The sequence below is a fragment of the Sapajus apella genome, unplaced genomic scaffold (genome assembly GCF_009761245.1).
Source record: "Sapajus apella isolate SASKATOON/1434 unplaced genomic scaffold, GSC_monkey_1.0 scaffold22, whole genome shotgun sequence".
Taxonomy (NCBI): Eukaryota; Metazoa; Chordata; class Mammalia; order Primates; family Cebidae; genus Sapajus; species Sapajus apella.
Window position 1 is genome coordinate 10,485,863 of NW_022436962.1, and position 12,507 is coordinate 10,498,369.

General features: G+C 45.6%; 1 protein-coding gene and 1 long non-coding RNA gene across 5 annotated transcripts in view; one reads left to right on the plus strand and one right to left on the minus strand.

Annotated features, from left to right (window-relative positions):
* FCMR (Fc fragment of IgM receptor) overlaps positions 1-5,003 on the minus strand; it is a 21,912-nt gene extending 16,909 nt beyond the window's left edge. For 3 of the 4 annotated variants that reach the window (XM_032289038.1, XM_032289037.1, XM_032289039.1), the window contains exon 1: positions 4,715-5,003. In XM_032289038.1, coding sequence (XP_032144929.1) covers positions 4,715-4,751 — 37 coding nt within the window. In that variant the 5' untranslated portion in view covers positions 4,752-5,003. The remainder of the gene's footprint in view (positions 1-4,714) is intronic. The other variant, XM_032289040.1, reaches the window with a different exon arrangement.
* Positions 3,668-5,396, plus strand: LOC116558828. The gene is made up of 2 exons (XR_004272183.1): positions 3,668-3,830; positions 5,161-5,396. It is a non-coding gene; the product is annotated as an uncharacterized LOC116558828 (long non-coding RNA).
* Positions 5,397-12,507: the final 7,111 nt, after the last annotated feature.

The following is a 12,507-nucleotide window of genomic DNA, read 5'->3' on the forward strand; positions in this document are numbered from 1 at the left end:
AGGGACACATTTAAAGCAGTGTCTAGAGGAAAATTTATAGCAATAAATGCCCACATGAGAAGCAAGGAAAGATCTAAAATTGACACCCTATTGTCAATATTGAAAGAGCTAGAGGAGCAAGATCGAAAAAAAAAAAAAAAAAACACCTCAAAAGCTAGCAGAAGACAAGAAATAACTAAGATCAGAGCAGAACTGAAGGAGATAGAGACACAAAAAACCCTTCAAAAAAATCAATAAATCTAGGAGTTGGTTTTTTGAAAAGATCAACAAAATAGACAGACCACTAGCCAGACTAATAAAAAAGAAGAGAGAATAATCAAATAGAGGCAATAAAAAATGATAAAGGGGATATCACCACAGATTCCACAGAAATACAAACCACCATCAGAGATTACTACAAACAACTCTATGCACATAAACCAGTAAACCTGGAAGGAATGGATAAATTCCTGGACACTTGCATGCTCCCAAGCCTAAAACAGGAAGAAGTCAAAACCCTGAATAGACCAATAACAAGGGCTGAAGTTAAGGCAGCAATGAATAGCCTACCAACCAAAAAAAGCCCAGGTCCAGACGTGTTCACAGCCAAATTCTACCAGACGTACAAAGAGGAGCTGGTACCATTCCTTCTGAAACTATTCCAAACAATCCAAAAAGAGGGAATCCTTCCCAAATCATTTTATGAGACCAACATCATTCGATACCAAAACCTAGCAGAGACTCAACAAGAAAAGAAAGCTTCAGGCCAATATCCGTGATGAACATAGATGCAAAAATCTTCAATAAAATGTTGGCAAACCGATTGCAACAGCACATCAAAAAGCTTCCCATCATGATCAAGTAGGCTTCATCCTGAGGATGAACTATGTGTTTATCCACCACATAAACGAATCAAAGACAAAAACCAGATGATTATCTCAATAGATGCAGAGAAGGCCTTTGACAAAATTCAACAGCCATTATGCTAAAAACACTCAAGAAACTAGGTATCAATGGAATGTATCTCAAAAAAATAAAAGCTATTTACTACAAACCCACAGCCAATATCATACCGAATGGGCAAAAACTGGAAGCATTCCCTTTGAAATCTGGCACTAGACAAGGATGCCCTCTCTCACCACTCCTATTCAATATAGTATTGGAAGTTCTAACAAGAGCAATCAGGCAAGAAAAAGAAATAAAGGATATTCAATTAGGAAAGGAGGAAGTCAAATTATCTCTATTTGCAGATGACATAATTGTATATTTAGAAGACCCCATCGTCTCAGCCCAAAATCTCCTGAATCTGATAAGCAACTTCAGCAAAGTCTCAGGATACAAAATCAATGTGCAAAAATCACAAGTATTCCTATACACCAATAGCAGGCTTAAAGAGAGCCAAGTCAAGAACGAACTGCCATTCACAATTGCTACAAAGAGAATAGAATACCTAGGAATACAACTAACAAAGGATGTAAATAACCTCTTCAAGGAGAACTACAAAACACTGCTCAAGGAAATAAGAGAGGACACAAACAGTTGGAGAAACATTCCATGCTCATGGTTAGGAAGAATCAGTATTGTGAAAATGGCCATAATGCCCAAAGTAATTTATAGATTCAACACTATCCCCATCAAGCTACCAATGACCTTTTTCAGAGAACTGGAAAAAAACACCTTAAACTTCATATGGAACCAAAAGAGAGCCCGCATAGCCAAGTCAATTCTAAGCAAAAAGAACACAGCTGGAGGCAGCACGCTACCTGACTTCAAACTATACTACAAGGCTACAGTAATCAAAACAGCATGGTGCTGGTACAAAAACAGAGATATAGACCAACGGAATAGAACACAGGCCTCAGAGACAACACCACACATCTATAGCAATCTGATCTTTGACAAACATGACAAAAACAAGCAATGGGAAAGGATTCCCTGTTTAATAAACGGTGTTGGGAAAACTGGCTAGCCATGTGCAGAAAGCATAAACTGGACCCCTTCCTGACACTAAAATTAACTCCAGATGGATTGAAGACTTAAACATAAGACATACCACCATAAAAACCCTAGAAGAAATCTTAGACAAAACCATTCAGGACAAAGGCATAAGCAAGAACTTCATAACTAAAACACCAAAAGCATTGACAACAAAAGCCAAAATAGACAAATGGGATCTAATTAAACTCCAGAGCTTCAGTACAGCAAAAGAAACAATCATTAGAGTGAACCAGCAACCAACAGAATGGGAAAAAAAATTTGCAATCTACCCATCTGACAAAGGGCTGATATCCAGAATCTACAAAGAACTAAAACAGATTTACAGGAAAAAAACCAAACAAACCCATTCAAAAGTGGGCAAAGGATATGAACAGACATTTTTCAAAAGAAGACATATATGAGGCCAACAAACATGAAAAAATACTCATCACTGGTCATAAGAGAAATGCAAATCAAAACTACATTGAGACACCATCTCACGCCAGTTAGAAGGCGATCATTAAAAAATCTGGAGACAACAGATGCTGGAGAGGGTGTGGAGAAATAGGAACAGTTTTACACTGTTGGTGGGAGTGTAAATTAGTTCAACCATTATGGAAGACAGTGTGACGATTCCTCAAGGACCTAGAAATAGAAATTCCATTGGACCCAGCAATCCCATTACTGGGTATATATCCAAAGGATTATAAATCGTTCTATCATAAGGACACATGCACATGAATGTTCATTTCAGCACTGTTTACAATAGCAAAGACCTGGAACCAACCCAAATGCCCATTGATGATAGACTGGACAGGGGAAATATGGCACATATACACCATGGAATACTATGCAGCCATAAAAAACAATGAGTTTGTGTCCTTTGTAGGGACATGGATAAACCTGGAAACCATCATTCTCAGCAAACTTACACAAGAACAGAAAATCAAACACCGCATGTTTTCACTCATAGGCGGGTGTTGAACAATGAGAACACATGGACACGGGGGGAGCATTACACACTGAGGTTTGTTGTCGGGGTCTAGGGGAGGGACAGCGGGGGGTAGGGAGTTGGGGAGGGAAAACATGGGGAGAAATGCCAGATATAGGTGATGGGGATGAAGGCAGCAAACATATTGCCATGCATGTACCTAGGCAACAATCCTGCATGTTCTTCACATGTACCCCAGAACCTGAATTGCGATAAAATATATATATATATATGAATAAAAATATTAAAAAAACATAATTCAAAATGTAAGTCTGGTATTTACTATTTCATTTCAGATAAGAAAGATTAAATACAGTTTTATTTTTAATCTCCCAATAGTCTTAATATAATATTAAGACTATGTTAGCCTTAAGTCTTATTCAAATGTTTGTTGTAGAAAATTGTGTTGGCTCACTAAAGTTATACATTTTATTTGTCATAGGAAATTGAATTTGCTCACCAACCTTTTGATAATTAACCCATGACTATGACTCCATTGATTTTACTAAAATTGACCTTATCTATGTTTAAACTCTGTAAATTCTCTTTAGATAGGAAACTATCTTAAATTCTTAGTTTAGATTTTTCTTCTTGCCGATTGTATAGTTAAAATAAAATGCCAAATCTCATATTTTTACACTTCCAAAAAATTTTAAAAAGTCAAGTTTAGGAAAATTAATCTGGAGCTACATGCAGCCTGAGTTAGAGGAAGTGGTAAAGATAGTTAAGAGGGGATTGTGTGTTCTTTTCCTGTCCATTTCCTCTATTGCCTTCCTAGTATCAATTGCTGCTGCTGCTTACCCCAGTAGATATGGATCTAGAAACTGCATGCTTTGGCCATTGATCGGATCAAGGTCTGAATGTGGATAAATGGGAAGAGGTGGTAAATAGCCATTCTGGCATGTCGTGGCTGATGATCAGAGATACTTCAGACAGGTGGAATAGATGGTTTGGATGGTAATCAATAAGGAGTTTGAGATAAGGTTAGGCAGGCTACATTTCAAATCTCAGTGGGATATTGAAGAAGGGGTTGCCCAGGAGACAGTTCTAAATTGAGATATGGAATTCAGGAAATAGATTAGAGCTACTGAATGTATTACAGAGTTTTCATTTAGGATTGAAAGCTGGAAATTGAGGACTGAGAAAGATCTACAGAAAGAGTGTAGAGGTAAGAAGAAAGAACTATGGAGGCACTTGCTTCAAGATCCCATATTAATAGGCTAAGATGTTTAGGAGATATGATGCCTTCAGCTCTTAAGAGTTAACACCTGGCTGGGCACAGTGGGGTACACCTGTAATTCCAGAACTTTGGGAAACTGAGCCAGGAGGATCACTTAAGGCCACAAGTTCAAGACCATCCTGGGCAACACAGCAAGACCCCATCTGTACAAAATAATTAAAAATTATCTGAGCATGGTCGCGTGCAACTGTCGTCCTAGTTACTAGAGAGTCTGGGGTGGAAGGATCACTTGAGCCCAGGAGTTCGAGACTGCAGCGAGCCCTGATCTCACCACTGCACTCCGGCCTGGATGACAGAATTAACACCTGACCAAAACAGGAGTGTCTGGAGTGGAGAAAGGGGCATTAGCAGGGAGTGAGGAGGGTGCCCAACACCTAACGTGGCCTCCATTCTTGTCCTGCCCTATGTGTTGGTTTGCAAGTGAATCCATCCAGAAACATCAGAGCTGGGGCTGCCAGCCAACTCTTCTACTTGTGGCCAACTCAAACCTCATTCAGAGGTCTGAAGTGTTTCCCCACAGTACTCACCTGGCAGGAAGTAAAGTAACCAAAGCCAGGGGTCCATTGTTCCTTCTAGAGCACGAGATCCATCCAAGAGCTCCTAGAGAGGGGACAGAGACACGCTGCTTTCTCGGGAACCCTTCACGATCTGAAGTGTGAAAGAGATTTCTAGTCCTCAACGAGGAACAAGCCTTGATGATGAGGAAATGACAACCTTGTTTGCTAACTAGTCTTAGGCTAAAAAGAGAGCACTGACAAACCACAGCGGAAGTAAGGAGCTAAGAAAACATGTTGTGTTGAATAAGAAAGGGTCACCCGGTTTAGGAGGCATCTAGGAAGTTCCTCCAGACTATTAGCAGTGACCAGGCCTGATTCTCCTTTGCCTCTGCGCTTTTTCTCAGCAGGGCCTCCCGTGCTCTATGTGTACTCATTGGCTTCTGAGCTGGGGTCATTTACTTTCATTCTGCCTTCAGGATAAAAGAGCCTCCTCACTGATTTTCCCACCTGAGAAAGGCTATATGGTCAGAAGTGTGGGCCTGAAGTCAGAAGATGCTGGCTGTAGTCCTCACCAGTCACCAGTTGACTCACCTTTACAGACGTTTTTGAGCACCTACTATGGGGGTAAACTAACTACGGACTTTGAGGAATGCATTACTTTTCTCTGAGCCTGAAGTTTTTCATCTAGGAAATAAATGAAGCTGGGACTAGATGATCCCTGGCATTTCCTCCTGCAGGACGTAGTTCCTTCACCGTAGCTCCCCAGCGCCTCAGCCATCCCTCACCCTTCATCTCCCGCAACTGTCCCCACAAGGTGCTGCCCTGCGGCAAGGGCTCAGGCCTCCATCCTGTGACCAAGGCAGTGCCAGGACTGGGGTGTGACAGGTCATGCAGCTACCCTGCCTGAAGTCACAGCGGCCTGGTAAAGCCTCCCTTCAGGACCCTGAGAGCCCAAGGGTAAGTCCACTGACTGATGGAGCAAGATGTTGAGGCCACAGGGCATCTTGGGGAGCGTTTTGGATCCAACTCAGAAGACCTCAGGTCTTGTCCTGGCTTGGTACTTCCTAGCTTAGCATAAATTTCCCTAGGTCTCGGTTTTCTCCTTGGTAAAATAGGAATGGCCCCTGCCCTGCCCACCTCACATGGCTTTTGTGAGGCCCAGCAGACCTCGCAGGCATGGAGGTACTTTGAGAAGCCTTTGCTGTGAGCTGCGCAGGGATATTACTTATGAGAACATCCCCAGGGCTCTGTTCCTAGAAGTTTCATCCCCGGAGGTCAGTTCCCAGGGCCCCAACCCCAGGTGCAAGGGCCTCTTGTGCCCCTGGAGGATCCGGGCTATTCTCATACTGTTTCTGGGAGGGCGTGACTGACAGAGCTGGGCTCCTCAGCGGTCGTGTAAGCTGCTCCTTGCTCGCCCCCACACACCGGATTTGTCACATGCTCTCCAAAACAACAACATCGGCAGTGGAGGTTGAATGTGAGGCTCAGAGCAGGTGCAGAGGAAGTGTGTGCGTGGGCAGGCAGCCTGCTCTGCCCCATCCCTGAGTCTCCCTTGGCCCAGAGCAGCTGTGGCTGCGATGTCCTCTAGCCCTGAAATGGGCCAAAATGGCAGAGGGCAGCCTCAGGCCTCTGCTTAGTGCCAGAGCTCCCAGCTAGGATCAACCCCACCCTTCCCTATGTGGCAGGCTCTTCCCAATGCCCCAGAGCTGTCACGCAGCTGGACTCCACCATGCGCTGGGCTTGAGGCCTGGGACTGTCTTGGAGAGACAGAGAAGAGTATGAGTCAATGAACGTGATGTGTGTGTGGGCAAGAGTGTGTGAGTGTGAATATATGTGTGAATGTGTGAGTGGGTGATGTGGGCTGTATGGCTCTGATGTTTGAGCACGTGAAATATGTGCGGTGTGTGACTGAAGTGTGATGTGTGAGGGTGTAATGTGCATTTTGTGGTACATGATGTGTGTGTGGTGTGTGGCTATAGTGTCAGTGTGTGTAGTCAGTGTGTGAACATGTGTGTGGCTAAGAGTGTGTCATGTGTGTAGTGTGTGAATGAGTGTTGTGTGGCTATGAGTGTGTGTGCTGTGTACTGTGGGAAAGTGTGTTGTGTGACTATGAGTGTGTGTGTTATGTGTAGTGTGTCTGTGTGATTGTATGATGTGTGGGTGTGAGTGTATGATGTGTGAAGTGTGTGTTCACATGTGTGGTGTGTGGCTGTTTGTGTGCTGTGTGTAGTGAATGTGAATGTGTGGTGTGCGGCTATCAGTGTGTGTGCTGGGTATAGTGTGTGAGTGTGAATGTATGGTGTGTGGCTATCAGTGTGTGTGCTGTGTGTAGTGTGTGAATGTGTGAATGTGATGTATCAGTAAAAACTTGAACTTTAGAATATTCATGTTCCTGTATCCAGGACAAAGATTTTTGGCTCTAGTGTGGCTATGAGTGTGTGCTGTGTGTCGGATGTGAGTATCAATGTGTGGTGGGTGGCTATGAGTATGTGATTGTGAATATATGGAGTGTGGCTATGAGTGAGTGTGTGCTATGTGCAGTTGTGTGTGTGGTGTGTGGTTATGAGTGTGTGTGAATGTGTAGTGTATGGCTATGAGTGTGAGCGTGAATGTGGTGTGCGGCTGCATGTGTGCTCTGTGTAGTACGTATGTGTGTGAATGTGTGGTGTGTGGCTATGAGTGTGTGTGTGCTCTGTGGAGTGCGTGTGTGGTGTGTGCTTGTGTGTGTGCAGTTTGTGACTGTGTGTGCTCTGTGGAGTGTGTCAGTGTGTGGTGTGTGGCTGTGTGTGTTCTCTGTGGAATGTGTAGTGTGGTTATGTGTGTGTGAATGTGTGGTGTGTGGTTATGAGAGCGTGTGTGGTGTATGGTTATGAGTGTGTGAGTATGAGAGTGTTGTGGGCTGTGTCTGTGCTCTGGAGCGAGTGTGTAGTGTGTGGTTGAGTGTGTATGTGAGAGTGTGTTCTGGGCTGTGTGTGTGCTCTGTGGAGTGTGAGTGTGTGGTGTGTGGTTATGAGTATGTATGAGAGTGTTGTGTGCTGTGTGTGTGCTCTGTGGAGTGTGTGAGTGTGTGGTGTGTGGTTATGAGTGTGTGAGTATGAGAGTGTTGTGGGCTGTGTCTGTGCTCTGGAGTGAGTGTGTAGTGTGTGGTTGAGTGTGTATCTGAGAGTGTGTTGTGTGCTGTGTGTGTGCTCTGTGGAGTGTGTGTGTGCTCTGTGGAGTGTGTGTGTTGTGTGGTTATGAGTATGTGAGTATGAGAGTGTTGTGGGCTGTGTCTGTGCTCTGTGGACTGTGTGAGTGTGTGGCATGTGGTTATGAGTGTGTGAGTGTGACAGTGTTGTGTGTGTGCTCTGTGGAATGTGAGTGTGTGTTGTGTGGTTATGAATATGTGAGTATGAGAGTGTTGTGGGCTGTGTCTGTGCTCTGTGGAGTGTGTGAGTGTGTGGTGTGTGGTTATGAGTGTGTGTGTATGAGTGTGTTGTGTGCTGTGTGTGTGCTCTGTGGAGTGTGTGGCATGAGTGTGAGAGTGTGTTGTGTGTGTGCTCTGTGGAGTGTGAGTGTGTGTTGTGTGGTTATGAATATGTGAGAATGAGAGTGTTGTGGGCTGTGTCTGTTCTCTGTGGAGTGTGTGAGTGTGTGGTGTGTGGATACGAGTGTGTGAGTATGAGTGTGTTGTGGGCTGTGTGTGCACTCTGTGGAGTGTGTGTGTGGTGTGCGGTGTGTGGTTATGAATGTGTGAGTGTGAGAGTGTGTTGTGGGCTGTGTGTGTGCTCTGTGGAGTGTGTGTGTTTGTGGTGTGTGGTTATGAGTGTGTATGAGTGTTGTGGGCTGTGTGTGCTCTGTGGAGTGTGAGTGTGTGTGGTGTGTGGTTATGAGTGTGTATGAGTGTTGTGGGCTGTGTGTGCTCTGTGGAGTGTGAGTGTGTGTACATGTCTGTGATCTGGGTTTGGCTGTGCTGAGTCTGGGGCCCGCCAGGCAGGGCAGAAGTTGTGTGGAATGCAAGTGGGTAGGAGAGCTTTTCGCGTCACGCGTGGCCCAAGTGAAACCCTGAAAACATCCCATTAGGTTGTTAAGACTGACTTAGGGGTCTGAGGGCTGCTGGGCAGGAGGTGAAATTTTGGAGTTTGAGGGGATCAAAACTCCCAGAACTGGGCCTATCCTGTCTGTATCTTCAGCTGTTACCCCTGGATCATGGGGGTTGGGGCCCAAGGGAAGATTGACGGCTGGTGAAATTGTGAAGTTTAAGATTATTACATCCTTACTTTCGTCTCTGTTTTTCTCGTCTGATCTCGATTTCTCCTTTCTGACTCACAGGCTGCCATGGTGCTCTGTGTAGTAGGTATGTGTGTGAATGTGTGGTGTGTGGCTGTGAGTGTGTGGTGTGTGCTGGTGTATATGTGTGTGGAGAGTGTCTGCCAGGCTGGAGCACACCCTGGGGCAGGGGAGCCAATGGCCCAGCACCCTCTAGGGGCGAGAAGGCGTGAACCTGATGGAAAACATTCACAGCCCCCCGACAGCCTGGTGGAGAGAATGAATCATGTGAGAGACACTGGAAAGTAAGACCTTTCGGTGGATTCATTCACTCTCGGTGATGACCTTTCAGCTTAGGCTCTGCCATCCTCCCTAAGTCACAGATGGGCTAAGAAGAACATTTCCCGTAAGGCTGTTGTGAGGATCACATGAGGATCACATCAGTGTTACAAGGGACACAGCATACGACCTGTGATCTAGTGCAGTGGAGACGAGCCACCCCCACTGATGGAGGTTGTCGTCATGGGTTCTGCCTGGTTATTGCATTTCTCTACTTGAACCTCCTCATGGCCAGGTTAGAAAGGCCATTTCCTGGGCCTTACCAAATGAGGGCCTCCATTCTCAGGTGGTCCTCTCCATGACCCAATGCTCTTCTCTGCAATGACCACAAGAATCTCCTTGTCTGGTGGACTCAACAAGTCCCCGCCCCAGGAAGAGGCATCTGATGCAGGCATCCTGCAGTCCCAACTTTCCCAGCACCACAGGACCCCAGGCTTGCCTGTCCCAGAGCAAGCCACTCCACAGGAGTAGGGCCTTTGAGCATTCCCCTTTACAACAATAAGCCTATTTGTGACTTTTTAAAAAATAAGAAATGGTGGAATTTTGGTGACTAAGATTTCTTTCCTGACTACTGCCATATTCCTATTGGAGTTCTGAGGTTAAAACTTCAAACTTTTGGAGGACTTTTGGATCAACTTCTATGTGACATAACAGCAAAAACCTGGGTTTTAGAGTATGCATGTCCCTGTATCTAGGACAAAGGTTTTTGGCTCTAGAGAGAGCAGAGCTCGGCTGCCCTTTTAAGAATCAGCCAGGCGTGGCGTTTCCCACCTGTAATCCCAGTACTTTGGGAGGCCGAGGTGGGCGGATCACAAGGTCAGGAATTTGAGACTAACTTGGGCAACATGGGGAAACCCCATGTTTACTAAAAAACTGCAAAAATTAGCTGCGCATGGCGGGTGCACCTGTAATCCTAGCTACTCAGGAGACTGAGGCAGGAGAATCATTTGAACCCAGGAGGCGGAGGTTGCAGTGAGCCAAGGTTGTGCCACCACACTCCAGCCTGGGCAACAAAGCAAGACTCCATCTCAAACACAAAACAACAAAACAACCCCCAAAAATGAGAATCAGCCTTGGAAGAAACACTCCAGACCTGCTTGGTTCCTACCCTGGGTGATGCCTCCTCTGTGCCTGCCTTGCTCCACCGCCTGCTGGCGCCTTGGTCTCAGCCTCACAGCTTGCTTCTCAGCGTGCCCACTGTCCACTTGGACATGTAGCCTTTTTGAGATGATCTTTCATTTTTGTTGCACAGACTCCCTAGTAGAGATCATTATTTTAGGAAAGCTGGGGGTGATGGTGGGAAACTCAACTTATTTCTCTGCCTGGGGAACCAGTTTCATAGACCACAGCACAATCCATTCCTCTCGCTGCTGTTTAATGTTCTTGGGAGAGATGTCACATCTTGAGTCTTGGAAAACTCTAAATCAGGGATCTATTTTTAGCTTCACAAAACAAAATCAATTGCTATCAACAACTTCCTGGTTGGATGCGGTGGCTCACGCCTGTGCTTTAAGAGGCACGGGCAGTAGAATTGCATGAGGACAGGAGTTCCAGACCAGCCTGGGCAAAAAACAAGACCCTGTCTCTACAAACAAACAAAAAAATTCCTAACCACTGTTGGGCCCCACAGTGATTGAGCATAAATAATAGTTGGGCCTTAATAATACTCCTGTTGGGCCTTAATAATAGTCCTATCTTTACATATTGGATTTTAAAAAATAATAAAAATTAAGATAATTCAAGAATTTGGGGAAGATTTCCTTGTCATCAAATGTTTAAATAGTTCCTTGAATGCTCAGGGCCACGGACCATTGCTAATTGGTTTATCACCATCAATCTTGCAGTGGATTGTCACTGCCTTGTACTGAGCTGAAGCGTATTCCCTCCAAACTCATGTCCACTGGAACCTATGGACCAGCTTCCTTCTTTAAAAGGGTTTCTCCTGCTACATGTGGGGGCAGATGGACTTTGGACAGTACTGACAATATCACTTAGGAACAATATAAGATCGCCTTTGGCTTTAGTGACATTTCTTGACCTTTGCTTCTAGGCACTGGGATAGGTGGCATGAGCTCAGGACTGGCTCGCTGGCTATTGGCACTGATAACAGTAGTTGCATTTTAATTCACTACCATACACATGGCCCTTTGGTGAGTCAGAGAACAGCTTCCTGGAGGGGTAAGACAGTGGTAGGTTCTGACACATGAATCTTGTCATTTTGATTCTCCTGGAACGATTTGGTGTCATTCCAGAAGCGATGCATCCCCATCACAAAGAGAGAAATAAACATTCCTGATGCCCCCTCTTCTGGCTGGATAGAAGCCCAAGGCTCTGACCCGGGTCAGGGCCTGGGAGCTGAGACTGAGTACTGTAATTAGTGGGGCTGGAGGGGAAACCAAAAGAGGACTGAGGCCGAGTCCCGGGAAAGGGTAGGCTCGGGAAGCGCATAGCAGCCTCAGCATTATGTGCAAGGCCCGAGTGGAAGCAAAGGTTCCCATCATGCCGGATGGTAGACTGGGGAGAACTCTCGCAGAGAGTCTTCTCCACACACAGAAGCCCTGTGGAGGAGTCTAGGGGCGAGAAGGGGGGCTAGCTGCCAATAGACAGCTTGGGCAGTCCTTATAGGATATGACATGGTTTTGCCCCAGAACTTAGGAATGATCTTAACAGACAAGGGGGTCCTGGGGTGCCTAAAAGTGGGACCAAAGCCAAAGGCAGCCGGGTGCAGTGGCTCACGCTTGGGTTCCCAGCACTTTGGGAGGCGGGAGTGGGAGGATCACCTAAGCCCAGGAATTCAAGACCCGCCTGGGCAACATGGCGAAATTCTGTCTCTACAAAAAAGCACAAAAAGTTAGCCAGTGTGGTGGCAGATGCCACCAGCGTCTCTGGAGGCTGAGGTGGGAGAATCACTTGAGCCCAAAGGTCGAGGCTGCAGTGAGTCATGATTGCACCACTGCACTCCAGCCTGGGCAACAGAGTGCCCTGTCAAAAAAAGAAAAGAAAAGAAAAAGAAGGGCTCGAAGGGGCCATCCGGGAGACAGAAGGTATTGGGGACAAATACAATCTGAGCCTCCTTGGTGGCAATCACAGTCTTTAATTATTCATTGTCATATTTCTGATTTGTTAGCAAGTATTAGCTTGTAGGCTGGCTGAAGTACAGAAATCAGAAGGAAAAAGAAACTAAATTTTAGCTTTCTGGAGAGCTGCCCCTCTGCGGCACCATCAAACATTTCTTT